General features: G+C 34.9%; 1 protein-coding gene, 1 long non-coding RNA gene and 1 pseudogene across 2 annotated transcripts in view; 1 reads left to right on the top strand and 2 right to left on the bottom strand.

Annotated features, from left to right (window-relative positions):
• LOC141697567 (uncharacterized) overlaps positions 1–9,646 on the bottom strand; it is a 31,620-nt gene extending 21,974 nt beyond the window's left edge. The window contains exon 1 of the long non-coding RNA XR_012564771.1: positions 9,513–9,646. This is a non-coding gene — a long non-coding RNA (uncharacterized LOC141697567). The remainder of the gene's footprint in view (positions 1–9,512) is intronic.
• LOC141697566 (putative disease resistance protein At1g59620) lies at positions 1,657–4,838 on the top strand. Its single transcript, XM_074502002.1, has 2 exons — positions 1,657–2,662; positions 2,905–4,838. The coding sequence occupies exons 1-2, from the start codon at positions 1,657–1,659 to the stop codon at positions 4,779–4,781; spliced, it is 2,883 nt and encodes a 960-aa protein (XP_074358103.1). The 3' UTR covers positions 4,782–4,838.
• Positions 9,647–10,985: 1,339 nt separating the features above from the next.
• Positions 10,986–17,198, bottom strand: LOC141696560 (ABC transporter C family member 2-like; annotated as a pseudogene).
• Positions 17,199–17,959: the final 761 nt, after the last annotated feature.

Below are 17,959 nucleotides of genomic sequence, written 5' to 3'. Positions count from 1 at the left end.
TATACTTTAAATGAGTATTGAAAAGCGTGCCGAAAAGTGACGTAAACAATCCAGTAGAACTGAGGGAGTAAGTCATATAAGAATCAATTAGGATAAAAATAAGGGAAATTGTCAAGAATACCAATTTTGGGGTAATTATTTGCAACTCTACTATCTTACTTAAAATCTTGCAAATTTACTATCTTTTTAAACATACAAACAATTAAATTGCAAAAATACCATCTTTATCTTCTCATTCCTTTTTTTAACTTCTCTGCCCTCTCTCTCACTCTCCTCTCACTGTCACCGCCACGACATACCTAGACTGTTGTTCCTCCGACGGCGGCAGCACAAGCACGGCGGCAACAAAAGAGCACGGTGACGGAAACACCGACAAGCTTTTCTCCGGCGGCGGAAGAGACATTCGTTTCCGCAGAGATTTTTTGGAGGCCTTGCTATCCGACGCATTTTTGCCGGAATCTTCCTTGTTTGCCGAAGATCCAAAGCTGGTGGTGCAAGCAACGATGTCTAACAACCTTCTAACATGCACCGTGGCGCCCTTTTTGTCAATGCACCGTGGCGCCCTTTTTGTCATAGTCCTCTGCTATTGATATAAATGGGTAAATTCGACAATGTGCCTGCCTGCCTACATCTCAGTACAGAACGAGAAAAGTGGGTTTGATTGTTTTTAGTTGATTTTGGGGTTGTTTTTAGTTGGTATTAGTATTGGCCCCGCAGGGACATTCATTTTTCGCCATTTGCAACCACCTGTACAACTTATTTTGTAACTAAATGTAATTTTTAACAGATTTGCAATTGTGGTTGCATATATGGTTACTAGCGGTTGAAAGATAGTATTTTTGCAATTTATTTTAAAAACTGACAGTATTTTTACAAAAAGTTTATAAAATTTAGGTATTTATGAGAAAAGCCCTAAAAATAATACACTTAGAATTATAACATCAAAAAAATAAGTGAAACAAAGCAAAAAAAAAGTGAAACAAAGGTAACACTTTTTAAGAGGTTTCGCATATTAATAAAAGTTATTAATTAACAGGGCATTATCACAGTTTTTCGACCAGCATTGTTTAATAAGTTGTGCAGGTGCAGCGAAGCTAGCTGGAATTGCCATGGCTGACAGTTTTGTGAAATTTCGACAAGTGTAATCATCTTATAAGGATCAAGATTTCTCTCGAATGTGACAACAAGCAGGATTGAATTAAAAAGAGAGGAATCACATACAGTTGATGTAGAGTCATGGTAGAAGAGAATAGTAGTGATATGGACACGACTAAGAACTAACACATTGTCTGAATCTAGTTAGCTGTAATGGAACTAAAAACGTAAAGCCAATTGATCAAAATGATAACAATTGAGTGATTCATTGTTGCTTTAGAGTAATGCACTACAGAACCGAGGAAAGCAAGAAGAATCTAAAAGCACAAACAAGAAGAATCTTTCATGATGAAAGTGATATTACTCGGCCACCATGCAGGACCTTTAACAAACAAAAGTTTGTCCACTCTTTCCTTATAGCTTTATTTTGTACCTTCACACCACTGGAACTTTGTTTTACAAAGTTCAAATCATTTCATTTCATTGGTAATAATTCAAAGAGGTTTTACAGAAGCCTATTCATCTGCATTTCAACTACTACGTTTTGTGCTTGGTTTCAAAATGGCCGAAGCAATTGTGTCAAATGTTGTCGGAAGGCTCACTGATTTGTCTGAAGAAGCTCAAGTACTGCATGGAGTGCAAGTTGAAATTCAAGAACTGGTGACAGAACTCAAGCGGATGAGGACGTTTTTACCAGATGCTGATTCAAGGTTACATGACCAAAATATCCGTATTCTGCTTGCAGATGTACGGGAGCTTGCCTATGATGCTGAACATGTCGTCGAAACTTATCTTGTCCAAGCTTTATCATCCCCTGGAAAAATAATGCAGTGGATGAACACAAGGACGTTTTCAAGAAAGCTCAAAGATGTTAAAAGAAAGATGTCTCTTCTCTTTAATCGCTTTCGTGATTGTAATATCAAATCAACATTAGAATCCCCTGAATCATCAAATTCATCTCATGGACAACCAGGAATGCTAAAGCGATTTCACACTTTCACTACTGTTGAACCAGAGATATTTGTTGGATTTCAGGCCGATGTTGATCAATTGGTTGGATATCTGGTGGATGAAAGTGATGACTCTTACCCGCTCATCTCAATTTGTGGAATGGGAGGTCTGGGTAAGACAACTCTGGCTGAAAAAATATACAATCATTCCACCATCAAGACTCACTTTGCTGGTTTAGCTTGGGTTTCCATTTCACAAAAGTGGCAAAGGAGACAAATTTTGCAGCGAATACTTATAGGTCTCGTATATGAGATGAAAGAGGAAATATTTACTTGGGATGAAGGCAAGCTAGTGGAGAATCTGCTACAAATCCAGCAAAAGAAGAAATGTTTGATAGTACTTGATGACATTTGGTCAAATGATGCTTGGGATTCTATAAAGGCGGCTTTCACTGCTGAAAAATCTTTAAGCAAATTAATGCTTACAAGTCGTAATGTTGATGTTGCTCGGTATGCAAATCCAAATGGACTCATTCACCAACCAGGACTTCTAAGCCCAGATCAAAGCTGGGAGCTACTACAGTTGAAAGCACTTCCTACAAGAGGAGGTTATCTAGGTAATTTATTTACCTTTCTTGTTAATTTCATTTCATCTGTTTAAGGTAAGTAAATGGACTGCAAAGTTATGACACCTCTTATGAAACAGCTGATTTTTGTAAAACTAGACTTGAAAAATCAAATGAAAAACTCTGAAACTCCTAGTATGAACAATAAAAGTAGTTAAACCTCTTAATGAATCGCCCTAGCTTAATATTATGTGGGCTTATACATACCTTTCTTGTTGTTTTGTCTGTTACAGACATTGCTAGAGACTATAAAAAAATGGAAGAACTGGGAAGAGAAATGGTGGCAAATTGTGGTGGTCTTCCACTAGCCATAGTAACCTTGGGTGGAGTTCTTGTCACTAAACCATCACTGATAGAGTGGGAGAAGGTACATGGTGACATTATCACATCCCTGAAGAGGGGGAAAGGATCGGGACAAGATTATGAAAGTCAAATATTAAATGTTTTAGGTTGGAGTTACAATGACTTACCCCCGCAGCTGAAGCCATGCTTTCTATATTTAGGTAAATTTATGGAAGATGAATGGATCGATGCAGAAAATTTATATCAGTTGTGGATCGCTGAAGGGATGGTACTATCGAGTGATAAAAAGGAAGGAGAAACAATGATGCAAGTCGCTGAATCTTACATGGGAGAACTTGTCCATAGGAGTATGGTTCAAGTGAGGTTTAATGATTTGGAATCATCTCTTACGAAGTTCAAAAGTTGTTCTCTTCATGATCTTATGAGAGACCTATCTTTATCCCAGGCAAAAGCAGAAGATTTTTTCAAAGTAATTGATACTGGAGAAGGAAATGATTTGAATCTCAATCGTTCAGTTATCTCCCGGGAAGCTAAAACTAGACAACTTGTATTTTATCTGAAAAGTGGCGTAGAAGCTAATTCCTACTTTACCAAGAAACTCAATCACCAACAATACCGATCAATTTTATTTCTGGATCGTGAAGATGAAAGTCAGCAACTACGATTGGGACTGTATTTGGCCAATTTTAAGTTGCTAAGAGTTTTGTCTCTTGAAAGAGTAACACATAGTAGACGATCTGTTTTAGGTACCTTTTATGGTACTAATATAGGAAGAGTATTAGGCAGCCTTGTTTATTTGCGCTATCTCAGCCTAAGGGGTTCTAATTTGAAAACTTTTCCATTTATACAAAAGTTGGTGCTGCTACAGACACTCAACCTAGACGTACCTTGGACATCACCAGTGTTAAGTAATGATTTGGGCAAGTTGTCATTTTTGCGTCATTTGTATTTACCTCGTTGGGTCTCTCTCAAATTACTGAAGAAAACCAAATTAAGGTTCAATGGACTGAGCAAATTAGAGACACTCGAAAATTTCAATACTGAGTGGTGTGAGATTAAGGATCTACCAAAATTATCCGGGCTTCGGAAACTAAAGCTAAGAGCAGAGGGTGGTTATGATGATGTGAAAGAGATGTTAAAGTACTTATCTGATTTAGCCTTGTCATCAAATTCCTCTATCCGGTACATGAGCCTTGTTATGCAGATATCTGCTGATCCAGGATTCAGAAATGATCCAGACATGATCCGACAGCTGTTTTGGAATCATAAGTTCAGCCTTCAGGAATTACAAATGGACGGAAAGCTCCCAGAGTTGTCTGAAATATTTGAGGAGCAGCGGCAGGAACTTAATCATAATCATATTGATGTGTCTTTGATTCGTATCACCAAGTTAACATTATGGGATTCGTACCTAGAGGAAGACCCAATGCGAGTACTGGAGAAGATTCCAACTTTGAGGGAATTAAGGTTGTTTTCAAACACATACAAAGGAAAGGAAATGGTATGCTCAGCCATGGGTTTCCCAAGACTCACCCGTCTTTATCTGTGGCGTCTTGACAAATTTGAAAGTTGGAGGGTGGAGAAAGGAAGCATGCCTCTTCTTCAAGAGTTGTCTATTTATTATTGTCCAATGTTGGAGGAGCTTCCAGAAGGACTCATATTTCTCAATTGTCTTCGAAAATTAACATTGTGGAAGATGTCTTCACAATTGTGTGATAGGGTGAGACTAGAAAATGGTGAACAAGGACCGGACTTTTACAAGGTCGCACATATCCCCGATCTCATAATAGAATACCCACAAGCTTAATCCCCAATATCAACCATGTAGAAAATCAACTATAAATGCTACAATTTCCCTTTCCAATTTTGTTTTTAATTATTTTTTTGCTTTGATAATTGTACTTTGAGAATCCACCACTTGTTAGCTGTTGGGCACAATTTCCTTTCATAATTGTTAAAAAAATGCATAAAAACTGAATGTTTTAATTTTTATACAAAACAAAATATATTTTAATATTAAGTTATATTATTTTATTCCAAAAATATTTTTTAATTAAAAATTTATTCAATTAATTATTTTAAATAATTAACGTAAATAATTTAATTCCAAAAAATGATTTTTGTTAATCCAAATTTGATTTAATTATTTATAACTGTTTTAGTTAATTAATTAATTGTTTAATTAGTTAGTGCATTCATTTAATTATTTAATTTTATTTAGAACTAGTTAAACAAAATGTGATTATTTATAATGAAGCCAACTAATGTACTAAAAAAAATAAGATTTTAAAAGTTTATCATTATATGGCATAATTAATTAATATTGTTATTAATTGAAATATTCATATTTTATTAACAATAAGTCCATGGTTTGTTCTCGTTATACGACATGAACTTGTCTAGACTTGAAAAATTATTCCACTTTCATTAAATATACTTTCAAAACCTAAATTTTTTTATATTGAAAGATCGTTTATTTTACAAATATATATGAGTCAATGAAAGTCGTATTTTGATACAATTTTCAAATTTAAACACACATAACAGAACCATCATCTAAAGAACCAAGTTTATGTTTAGGTGCAAAGTGAGTTATGTGCTAACGTGATTTGAAATTCTTGTATTTAAATTTCTCATTTGTGTGTAGGATATTTATGGGTAGACATAGACTTTTAAAAGCTGAGTCCGTTGGATAAGAGTGAAATGAAATGGTACAAATATCATCCTTGTAGCAATAGCACAAGCAACCAATAAAGGATTAGTGGAATAAAATTAGTTATGTCATCATGAGTGTGCCTAAATGCTAAGGATGAAAATATCATTAACCTTATAATTCTGCAAGTATTCTTTACCTATTCTAATTTAAGAATGGTTAAATATTTTTACATATCTAAATAATAGATTTTAAGTTATGCATCATGTTATGAAAATAGTTTCACTAGTCTAAAATTAGAATAGACAAATATTATATATCTTGAAAAAATTAAAGTTGTCTTGAGATTATTCTTGACCATTTGAAATGGGAAACTAGAGTATGAAAGATGTGGATTGATTCCGCTCATTTTTTAAAATGTTTCTAAGTATTTTCTCTTGTGTCATAATATTGAATAGGCACATTTATCAATGAAAACATAAATACTAATATTTACAAATTCAAATTGGAGACTCCAACCTAATTTGAGATATATTATTCATATTATATTAGTTGAAAAGAAAATTCAAGTTTAAAAAAATAATTTTAAACTATAAAATTACATGTAAATTATTATATTCATTTGGAGATGTGTTTACATTTGCTAATAAATAAGTGAAACCAAGTATTATTTGAATTGGTTATTTGAAAGTATCTGCAGTTTTCAAGAGTCTTTCTTTTCCAACATCATGAGTGATTTGAGCTGTTGCAGAGCTTTGACCATGAGTTGTAGAGATCACTTTTTTTGACTTGCCAGCATCCTTGAATTGTTGAATCCTAACTTCTATCTCCCCGTTAGTCTTGGTGACGGGCATGATTAGGGGAGTTGGCAGTTCTGGCCTCACAGACTCGGTAGTGCAGGCAGTGGAATGTTTAGGTGGTGTGGTTATTTGACCAATTTGTGATAATAAGCGAAACCTCCTTTCAAGTGATACTTGGTTTCACATATTTTTTGGTATCACCACCTTTTGGTTTCACTTTTGATGATTCATGTTATAACTCTAACTCTAATTGTATTATTATTATCCTTTTTATTCCTATATGAATTATATATATATATATATTATTTTTACCCATTTTTATTTATTAATAAATTTTTTAAGTGATACTTTATTTTCACTTATTTTTTGGTTCCATCACCTTTTATTTTTTTTATTTTTATGATTCATGGTGTAACTTTAGGTTTAATATTTTTATTCTTTTTGATTCCTATATGACTTATAATTCTATATGTATTATTTTTACCCATTTTTTTTTATTAATAAACTAAACATATTCACTTATTTTTTAGTTACACCACCTTTTGGTTTCACCTTTTATAACTCCAAGTATTATTTTTGTCCATTTTTATTTCTATATGACTTATAATTGTATATGTATTATTTTTACTCATTTTTAAATTTTTTATAAGCCATAATTTTTTATTAATTTTATAGGTTTGAATCCTATTTTTAATTATATTTTAAAATAAATAAGTTCATAAATTGGCTCAACTAAATAGGGTCCGAAAAATATAAACCACGACCAATTAAATAGGCAATGTGTTTAAATTGAAATTTTTTAATTTAGAATTTTTTAATTTGTTGGTAGAATTCCATTTTAATAAAATGGTATGAATATTATAAAAAATTGTATTTTTAGTTATCCTTTCTTTAACCAATTGAGCCAACCCTTGCGGGCAAAAAAAAATTATATTTTGATTTCACTACTAGAAAATAATAAAATTGTTCAAACCATAATATGATTACAATTCTATTTTCGTAGAACTCCAAATTATTTCTTCATAGGGTACTTGGTTTCATCTTAGTACGGTTATACCGTATTTTGGTTTCACCCCTATAATTCTCTTTCATGTATTTTACTTAGCTTTAGATAATGGAATACTGAATACTGCTTCAGAGATTACCAAAAGCAATTTCATCTGCATTTCAATCAGAATTATCGAATATTTCCAAGCCAATTAGCTTTAGATCAGATTACTCCAATATGCTTCACTCCTCGCTTTGGAAAATTATTTCATTGGTAATAATTCAAAGAGGTGTGTTAACGACTATTATAATACTTAGTTGTCTTTAGAACTGACAAAATGGGTCTGAATCCGAAAAACCGAACCGAAATCTATGGATCTGAGATTCGATCCGAGATCCGAATTATATAATCCGATAATTATCCGAAAACCAAACTAAAGCGGTCCGAAAATTACCTGAACCGAAAATTTGTCCGAAAATGGTCCGAAGTACTAGATCCGATTATAAATTGGAACCGAACAAAACCGATTCAGATAATATTCCAACCGAATATGATCTGAAATAAGCAAAATTCATACTTAAATGTATCTTATATTCTTGATAATTTGATTATTTAATTATAAATTAATGTAAAAGTACATTATATTATATTAAAAGTAGTACATTTAATAAAAAGATATTTTTTTAAGTCTCAAAACATGAAAAAATAAAAAAGTTATGATCCGAAATATTCGAACCGAATTTAATCCGAACCGAATTTTGTCCTATTTTTATCCGAGTTTCATCCGTTTTTGATCCGAATTAGATCCGAACCGAATCACATCCGATCCGATCCGAATGACCTCAAGTTATATCATAATCCGAAAGTGGAACCGATCCGAAATAGATCCGATCCGAAACCGATCCGGTTATCCGATTTGTCAGGTCTAGTTGTCTTACAACAACTCCTCAACCGTTACTCCCTCCGTCCCTTGTTATCGTTTCTAATAGAGTGTCTGCACATATTTTAAAATGAATAAAAAGTATAGTTTTATAATTTTTTTAAAAAATTTCTTTTTAACAAAATTTTAAATATTCTATTTATATTAAAAAAAGAAAATTTTAAAAAAAATTATAAAACTACACTTTATATTCATCTTAAAATACGTCGAACACTTTTTCAGAAATAATAATAATTGACTGCATAATTTAAAGAGGTGAAATTAAAGCTGATCTGCCTACGTTAGTTGGTGGGCCGGTCTTCAGAAACAGAGGTCATTAATAAAACTTGGATCTCCTTCGAGCACATGTTTACGCCTATCACTTTAATTATAATTTATTACGAATTCAATTATTCAACGGACTAATAAGCACTGACAAGGAGAATACATGAAGAATACAACTACCCCAAGGCCATAAATGAAGAGTAGAATTATTCAGCAGATCTTCGCCGCACATTCCTTATCACCTAACATTTCATTTGCATTACAACTACTACACTTTGTGCTTGGTAGTTCTTGTCAAACACCCCATTCAATTCCTTCCAAAACCTTCACCATACAATCCTTATCGCTTAACATTTTACATGCCGTTCCATCTGCATTGCAACTACTGCATTTTGTGCTTGGTTTCTGAATGGCTGAATCAATTGTGTCCATTGTTGTCGGAAGGATCACTGATTTATTAAGCGAAGATTCTCAAGTACTGCATGGAGTACAAGATGAAATTCAAGAACTGGTAACGCAACTCTTGCGGATGAAGACATTCTTCCGAGATGCTGATTCAAGGTTAGGTGAAGAAAAAATCCGAATTCTGCTTGCTGAATTCCGCCTATGATGCTGAACATGTTGTCGAAACTTTTCTTGTCAAAGCTTCTTCCAGTGAAAGAAAGACAAGAAAACAGGAGAGCAAAAACAGGAGAAAGATTGAAGAAATTCAAAGAAAGATGCCTGCCATTTACTACTGTTGAACCAGAAATATTTGTTGGATTTCAGGCAGATGTTGATCGATTAGTGGGGTATCTGGTGGATGAAAGTGATGACTCTTACCCGCTTATTTCTTTTTGTGGGATGGGAGGTCTCGGTAAGACCACTTTGGCTGAAAAAATATACAATCATACCGCCATTAAGAAGTACTTTGCTGGTCTAGCCTGGGTTTCCATCTCACAGAAGTGCCAACCGAAACAAGTGTTGCAGCGATTACTTATATGTCTCGTCCATCAGAAGAAAGAGGAAATCCTTGCCTGGGACGACGATAAGCTAGTGGAGAATTTGCTCCAAATCCAAGAGGAGGTTATCTAGGTAATTTACATACCTTTCTTGTTAATTTCATTTCATCTGTTTAAGGTAACTAAATGGACTGCAAAGTTATGACACCTCTTATGAAACAGCTGATTTTTGTAAAACTAGACTTGAAAAATCAAATAAAATACTCTGAAACTTCTAGTATAAACAATTAAAGTAGTTAAACCATGTTTTGAAACTTACGGAAAACCAGTTGCTTTCCTGCCGAGTTCCTGACCATAAGTAATTTGTTTCGTGAAAAAGAAGCAGGAGAAGAGGTTTCCAGGTGTTCTCTTTTTTCTTAATGAATCGCCCTAGCTTAATATTATGTGGGCTTATACATACCTTTCTTGTTGTTTTGTCTGTTACAGACGTTGCTAGAGACTATAAAAAAATGGAAGAACTGGGAAGAGAAATGGTGGCAAATTGTGGTGGTCTTCCACTAGCCATAGTAACCTTGGGTGGAGTTCTTGTCACGAAACCATCACTGATAGAGTGGGAGAAGGTACATGGTGACATTATCACATCCCTGAAGAGGGGGAAAGGATTGGGACAAGATTATCAAAGTCAAATATCTCGTGTTTTAGGTTGGAATCATCTCTTACGAAGTTCAAAAGTTGTTCTCTTCGTGACCTTATGAGAGAAGTATCTTTATCCCAGGCAAAAGCAGAAGATTTTTTCAAAGTAATTGATATCAGAGAAGAAGGAAATGATTTGAATCTCAATCATTTTGATGTCTCTCATGTTGATAAAACTAGACAGATTGTATTTTATCAGAAAAGAGGCGTAAAAGCTTTACGTACTTTACCAAGAAACCCAATCACCAACAATACCGATCAATTTTATTTCGAAATGTGGATGGATATTATAGTCAGCCACTACAATCGGTACTATATCTTTCCTATTTTAAGTTGCTAAGAGTTTTGTCTCTTGAAAACATAAGGCATAGTAGACGATCTGTTTTAGGTACCTTTTTGGGTAGTAATATCGAAAGAGTATTAGGCAGCCTTGTTTACTTGCGCTATCTCAGTCTAAGGGGTTCTAATTTGAAAACTTTTCCGTTCATAAAAAAGTTGGTGCTGCTACAGACTCTCAACCTAAACGTACCTAGGACATCACCAGCGTTCAGTAATGATTTGGGCAAGTTGTCATTTTTGCGTCATTTGTATTTACCTCCTTGGGTCTCTTGATAATTTTGAAAGTTTGAGGGTGGAGAAAGAAAATATGCCTGTTCTTCGAGAGTTGTATGTTTATGAATGTCCAAAGTTGGAGGAGCTTAAGGAAACTTGACTTGTATAATGAAACTTGACTTGTATATTTTAAACTGTAAAATATATTATGTTCAGCAGCCTTAGAAGTAGTCAGTAGATTACATTCTTAAATGAAGAACAAGATTTTGTACATCAGCAGATTGCAATCTCCAGGAATATCTCTTAACTACATCTCAATCTGGTCCCAATTAATAGTGCTGTCTCCGAAATCATCCGTTGAATGTTGAAGTCTGTTTCGACCTAACCTACTCATCAATGAAAGACCTGACAATTTGAGTTATAAGATATCATAGTTAGTTGCAGTCTGAATGTGTGTATTAGAGATTTGTAGTAGTGCAAGGTGAATGACGTCCATGCTCTTTTGGTTTCATGAATAGGAGTCCGGTAACACACCAGTCCCACATTGAACACGTGGTCACTTTGTACATGAAATAAAATTAAGTTAAACTATGAAGTGCACAAACAAAATGATGATTTTTGGGAGCACGTGACAGGCTCATGAATTATCCAAGTTGGTCGCATTTGAGACGAGGGATTATCTAGTGCTCGTATTCAAAATAGACCCAGATAATCTTCGTTCCATTTTTAGTTGGTTATTATTTTTTTTGAACTTTACCTTCCTTGTTCCTGTCCTGTTATCTTAGGCAATGTTAATAACTATAATGTACTAAGGATCACCTTCCTTGTTCCTGTCCTGTTATTTTACGCAATGTTAATGACTATAATCTACTGAGGATTACCTTCAACCATACTGTAGAGAGCTGACCACCATCCATCTCTGGGGACGTTGTACTGATCAAGAGTCTCTTCAATAACTTTGTCATGCTTCCCTTCAAGGACTGCTTGAAGAGTTATAACTGCATCCTTTGTTTTCTTGAGAATATTATCATCATTTTCTAGAAGTTCCAACTGCATGAGGTCATTCTGTGATGAAGATAGGTTAACAGCTACAGCAAACTGTGCAGCAGCAGCCCAACGTGATGAGGCTAGCCACTTCCTTTGCCCATCTAGTTGCTTGGTTTCATCTGCTCCTAATATGTTCTCGCCTTTCACGCTTTGTACTAAACTGCGCAAGTATTGAGCATTTGCGGGCCCTGTGCTTTCAACCATCTTGGAGAAAGAGCTTTGTTCATTAAGAAGTAGTGCTTTAGGGGTATCACACTCCAGGACATGATAAATGCACATTTATCATTAAAACATAGCTATCCTGAACTGTGAAGAAAAAACAACAAATCTGCATTTTGGACAAATGTGAGTTGGTGCAAAACTAAACCTAAAGTAAAGACACGAGAAATATTTCATACCTGACCCGCATCTAGCAAAAGAATTTGATTGCAATCAATAATTGTATTTAGTCGATGAGCAACAATGAGCATCGTGCAAAATTTGAATTCTTCACGAATGGTTTTTTGGATTAGTGCATCAGTCCTAACATCAACAGCAGCTGTTGCTTCATCGAGAACAAGAACCTTTGATCTACGAAGCAATGCACGAGCAAGACTTAGTAGTTGTCTCTGCCCAACACTGAAATTCTCCCCCGCCTCCGATACCTTAACAAGTTGAACCAAAGATATAACTCTTAGTTGAAAAAAAGATAAAACAGGTTAGGTATAATACCAAGAACCTTCGAGTTCTCTGCAATTCAGATTGCTCAGACTTTGTCTTGAAAATCTGATGGTAGAATTATTATAAGTATATAAGAAAATATATCTCACTGACGCACCTGTGGCCCCTAATCCCTTGTTTATGCACATTAAAATTGAGGAAATATTCGGAAAGGTAAGGTAAAAAAATTATGAAATAATTTTGCTGGAGTAACAGTAGGTATGGCATCTAATGAACCTTGAAAATGTTCTAATGACAGGATCTTCTTACGTAAATATAAGGCATAATCTTATGCAAGAAGTTTATGGTCTCATAAAAAAAGAATCTTATAATTTTGTGTTGTTCTGGTTAAATGAAATGTAGAATATAAAAAATATATGCTACATGAATTGACCTAGACTTTAGCAATAACCCTTAGTTCCACTAAGGAAAATCTTTGTGTATTATTTCACCTCCTCAAAGAGACATTTCAAAAACAGTTTTCCAAACCGACACAAAAGTTAAACTTCTTATCTACTGAGTACAAATGTATTATAAAGATTTTTTAAAGTACAAGAGATGGATTCACTGTCTTACCTACTGAGTAGTCAAGAAATTTAAACTTCTGCCCCATAGAAAACAAATGTATTATAAAGATTTTTTATATTCAAGATAAAATGCTTTGAAATACGATTGAAATGTAACACAACTTGTTCTGAAAAGAAGTGTACATTATCAATCCGATATATTTAAAACACTCGGTTTTATGCTTAAATACCTCTGTGTCCAGCCCCAAGGAATTCCTGCTGATGACATCCTTCAAATGTGCCCTCTCTAGCGATTCCCATAAATCAGCATCATTGTGTTCATCGAAGGGATCAAGATTGAATCTCACGGTTCCTTGATGAATAAAAACGACATTAAAGACTCAGGTATTGCCCACCACCCCTAAAATAATTTTTAGGCTTTGCTGCTGAATATGATCAAAATACCTGTGCTTTGCACATGCTATATGTTTGTATTAATATAAAACATAAAAGTCGTCATAGAATGGATATGCTTAGAGTGTCATCCTCATGTTACCGGAAGGTGCCACTGTCAGGGCCGAACTGACCCAAGTCCATTATATTTTGGCTTCTTCTGTTCTGCAGAACTTTCTGACAACACAAAAAATAAAACAGATGACTTCTTATAGGTTTACCTGAAAATAGAACTGGCGCCTGTGGTATAATACCAAGAACCTTACGAAGATCTGTCAATCCGAATTTAGAAACATCATAATCATCAATCAAAATTCTTCCCTTTTCCAGTTCAACAATTCGAAATAAAGCATTAAGCATGCTGGATTTTCCTGCTCCTGTCCTTCCTACTATCCCAACCTTGTCAGTTGGAGAAATTGAGAAGGACAATCCATGCAATACTGGAGGAAGTTCAGGCCTATAACGTAGAACAACATCCTTAAATGTGATTGATCCCGAGGTAGGCCATCCAGGAGGGGGGCGGTTGTTTTCAATAATAGATGGACCCTCTGGAGACAGCTCTATATATGTGCCGACACGCTCAACAGCATTTAAACTATTCTCAGCTAGACTTGTAAGTCTCAGTACAGCAGTCAATAAGCTTGTAATATTTAATGCATAACTGAGAAGCAGACCCATTGTAGAGGCGAAAGCCTCCTGGTTTGCTGCCCTTCCATTCTGCACAACAGCAAATGTTGCAGTAAGCCAAATCATTACTCCCCCTAAAGTTTCCAAGCGAATGGCCAACCAACGATTTCCACTCATGTTCACAAGAGTAAACCTAATATTATTGTCCATGGAGTCTGCGTTAATCTTGGCCATCCGATCATAGGCTTTATAACATCAAGAGAGTGATCACTTGATATGATGTGCAAATATCATAATCAATCATGTCTAATGATACTACTTTGCTCTAAAAATAGGAAAGAGAAAATTATTTTACTGAAGAAATTTTTATGTACCTGAAAATATAGATAGGCTGCATAGAACAAGAGTAGAAGTGGCAATATAGCCCACAATGACATAGTGCTTAGTATCCCAATTAACACAAAAGTTGAAATGAGCTGGGACACTTGACCCAAAAACATATTCACAAAAGGCCCAACATTGCGGTCAATATCACCTAGATCCTTCGCAAACCTATTGATAATGCGTCCAAGTGGGTTGGTATGGAAGAAGACCATTGGCGCTCTTAGAATAGAGTTGAGCATAGCTTCATGCAACTTTCGGGATGCATAAAGGCTTGATAAGATTATCCCAAATGAATTTGCCAATGTCTACAACATAGCGCTGGTACACTTAACTATTGTGTTAACCTATGTACGCATATCTCATCCACATGTTCCAACAGAGCTTAGGCCTACTGAAATATGAAATTGCAGATAAATAATTACACGAATTGCACGAATCTGTAATTATTATAAACACATAATTTTAGTGTTGACTACATTTAATGGTTTATAACCAACTATAAACAGTCCAAGATTAAAGACTAGATGACTGCCACAATGATCTGAAGTTCTTTAAAAATAAACATTGCATCAGATTTCTTCACTAGGAATAAAACTACCCTCGTATATAACATCACCGAATTATATTAGATTCTTATATCAAGGAAGTTATCCTAAAGAACTTTATAATAGAAAAGTAAGTGGTCGTTTCAGGTTGGTCCATCAGAAGCAGCCTAAATACGAAACACAGGTAGCAGACTGAAAAACACACAAAAAGTCCAAAATTTCTGAGTAGAAGAATTAGTTACTGCTTACCTATCCAAAACTTTCCAACTGACTACTCCTGTTTCCCGTTCTTCTTGTTTGATAAGTATAGATTTTCCTTCATTTTTCTTTGTCTGGCTTGCATCCTGAGGAACCTCGTTTGTTTCACCATTTACAATAGGTTTTGAAATTTTATTATCGATGTTCAAGCCTTCTTCATTATCTTCCACATATTCTTCCAGCTTCCCTGCATTTTCCATTAGCTTTTGGAACAGTTGACCATTGTTTGACAGTTCCTCAAAAGTTCCCTCCTCTTTCACCTTTCCTTCATGCACTAGAATGACTCTGTCTACTTGTGAAAGAAAATGTAGTTGGTTTGTGACAAGAACTCTTGTTTTCCCTCTCAGTTCTTCCTTGATGCATTTTTCAAAAACCTGGAGATGCAACAGCAGTATTATCAAGATATCAAAAATTAATCCCTCGTTGCTTTTGCCCTCCACTAATATTAATCCCTCTTTCGCCAATCTCAGTAAGATCACTCCCCTGTACAAGCATTTGATGGTCAAACAATTTGTTCATACTGAAAAAACAATTATTTCATATCACATTAATAGCATTAGCAGCACAAGAATGTTGTATTAGCACCCACAGGAAGCAAGTCAAGGTCATGCCGCAATGCAGTCACATCTATTGCCTTTGAATACCTTGTAGGATCAAATGCAGATCCAAACAAAATGTTCTGCCGTACCTGAAACATTAAAATATGCATATCACACAATGTAGGTTGTAAATACGGTTATATTACATAACCTTTTGTCACCTCTCACGTGATTTTATTGTTTCACATACTTCTTACATAGGATGGAAGCTATGCCGAATATTGAGAATGAATGAATTTATTAACCGGTGGTTTCCTGACTAAAGAAATTAATTGATACAACAGAAAAAGTGGTTTCACTCACTGTAGCATTGAAGATCCATGATACTTGGGGAACATATGCAACTTTTCCTCTAATAACAACATTTGTATCTCCAAGTGGCGGAAGCTCTCCAAGCATCGCTGAAACAAGTGATGTCTTTCCTTCTCCAGTACTACCAACAATTGCGACAAGAGTACCTTGTGGTATATCCAAATCAATATCCGACAGCGTCAGCTCCTCTGACTGGAAAAAGAATGAACAACAAGTGTCTGTAAATCTAAAGCATATGCTTGAACAATTCCAAATGACATTTGTTGTGTGGAATTTTTTTGTAAGATTCTATTATTAGTAACATATGCAACCAATATTGTATAAACTATGAACAGACAGGAGACGAATATCTAAATTTAAGCTGATGGCTTGCACTCTAAAGTTCCAAATCTTCCTCATGTAGCCAGAAGGTACCATCCAGCTTGCTAAATTGCAATGCATCAAATGTCATCTCAGTGTTCTCTTTATATTTTTTGCACCGGAACTTTGTTTTACAATATGTTATACGATTATGTTTAGTTTCTAAATACGTTCATCCCACTTTTGCAGTGCAAATTTTGTAGTGAAATTATGTCAAATTTACATTCATTACCACTTGTTTTCGTTTTTTGAATACGAGTGAAATCGAAAGTAATTTAGTTACCCTTCACTTACTTTCCTTAATTCTTTAGAACTCGGGAGCAAGGTGAAAAACCATCTTGGTTTGTCTTCAGAAACTGGGGTCATAAATTAAAGGTAGTTATTCTCAAATACCCCATTGCTACAGACTCCTCCTTTTATTTACTTTCTTTTTTCCAAAACAGAGTACAATTATTCAAGCTACGCTACCCCATAAAGTTAATTACTCACTGGCAGGGCATTCACCATACAATTTACATCTGCATTGCAAAAGGCCATTCCATCTGCATTGCCACTACTACATTTTGTGTTTGGTTCCTGAATGGCTGAAGCAATTGGGTCCATTGTTGTCGGAAGGCTCACTGATTTATTGAGTGAAGATGCTCAAGTTATGCAAGGGGGTGAAAGATGAAATTGAGCAAGTGGTAACCGAACTCAAGCGGATGAAGACATTTTTACCAGATGCTGATTCAAGGTTGCATCAACAAAAAATCCTAATTCTGCTTGCGGATGTACGAGAGCTTGCCTATGATGCTGAACCTGTCGTGAAACTTAACTTGTCAAAGCTTTATCATCCCCTGGAATAATAATGCAGAGGATGTACACAAGGACCAGGGCGGAACCATGAATTTAGGATTGGGTGGGCTTGACTAAGTCTTCACCAAAACTTCACGCGCCGATCACCCATTTCATAAAATTCATCGATCATCGCTACTATGTCAACTTTTTTAGCATATTCTTTCTCTGTATATATAACCATAATATCTCCCAAAAATGCATCATCCAACTTGCTAGAAGAACGGTCTTGAGAATTTTCATAGCAGAAAATGCTCTTTCAGTTGATGCCGTGGAAACAGGAAGAGTTAAGATAAGACCGATCAACCTATCAATCATAACAAAAGATTTTCACTTTCTGGTCTTGACCAACATGTGACATAGCTCGGAATATATTTTGAAATTTAGCACTACCAACAACATCAAGCTCATAGTACTCTAATCCACTTCTTAACCCATCAACATCATTTTAAATGATAATTGATAAAAAGTATTCTAAAAAGTAAATTAAAAATAAAACATGATTTTATTATCTGATACCATACTTATAA

This window comes from Apium graveolens, chromosome 11 (assembly GCF_009905375.1).
Source record: "Apium graveolens cultivar Ventura chromosome 11, ASM990537v1, whole genome shotgun sequence".
Taxonomy (NCBI): domain Eukaryota; kingdom Viridiplantae; phylum Streptophyta; class Magnoliopsida; order Apiales; family Apiaceae; genus Apium; species Apium graveolens.
Note: the sequence above shows the minus strand (reverse complement) of the source record. Positions and strands in the feature narration are given on the sequence as shown.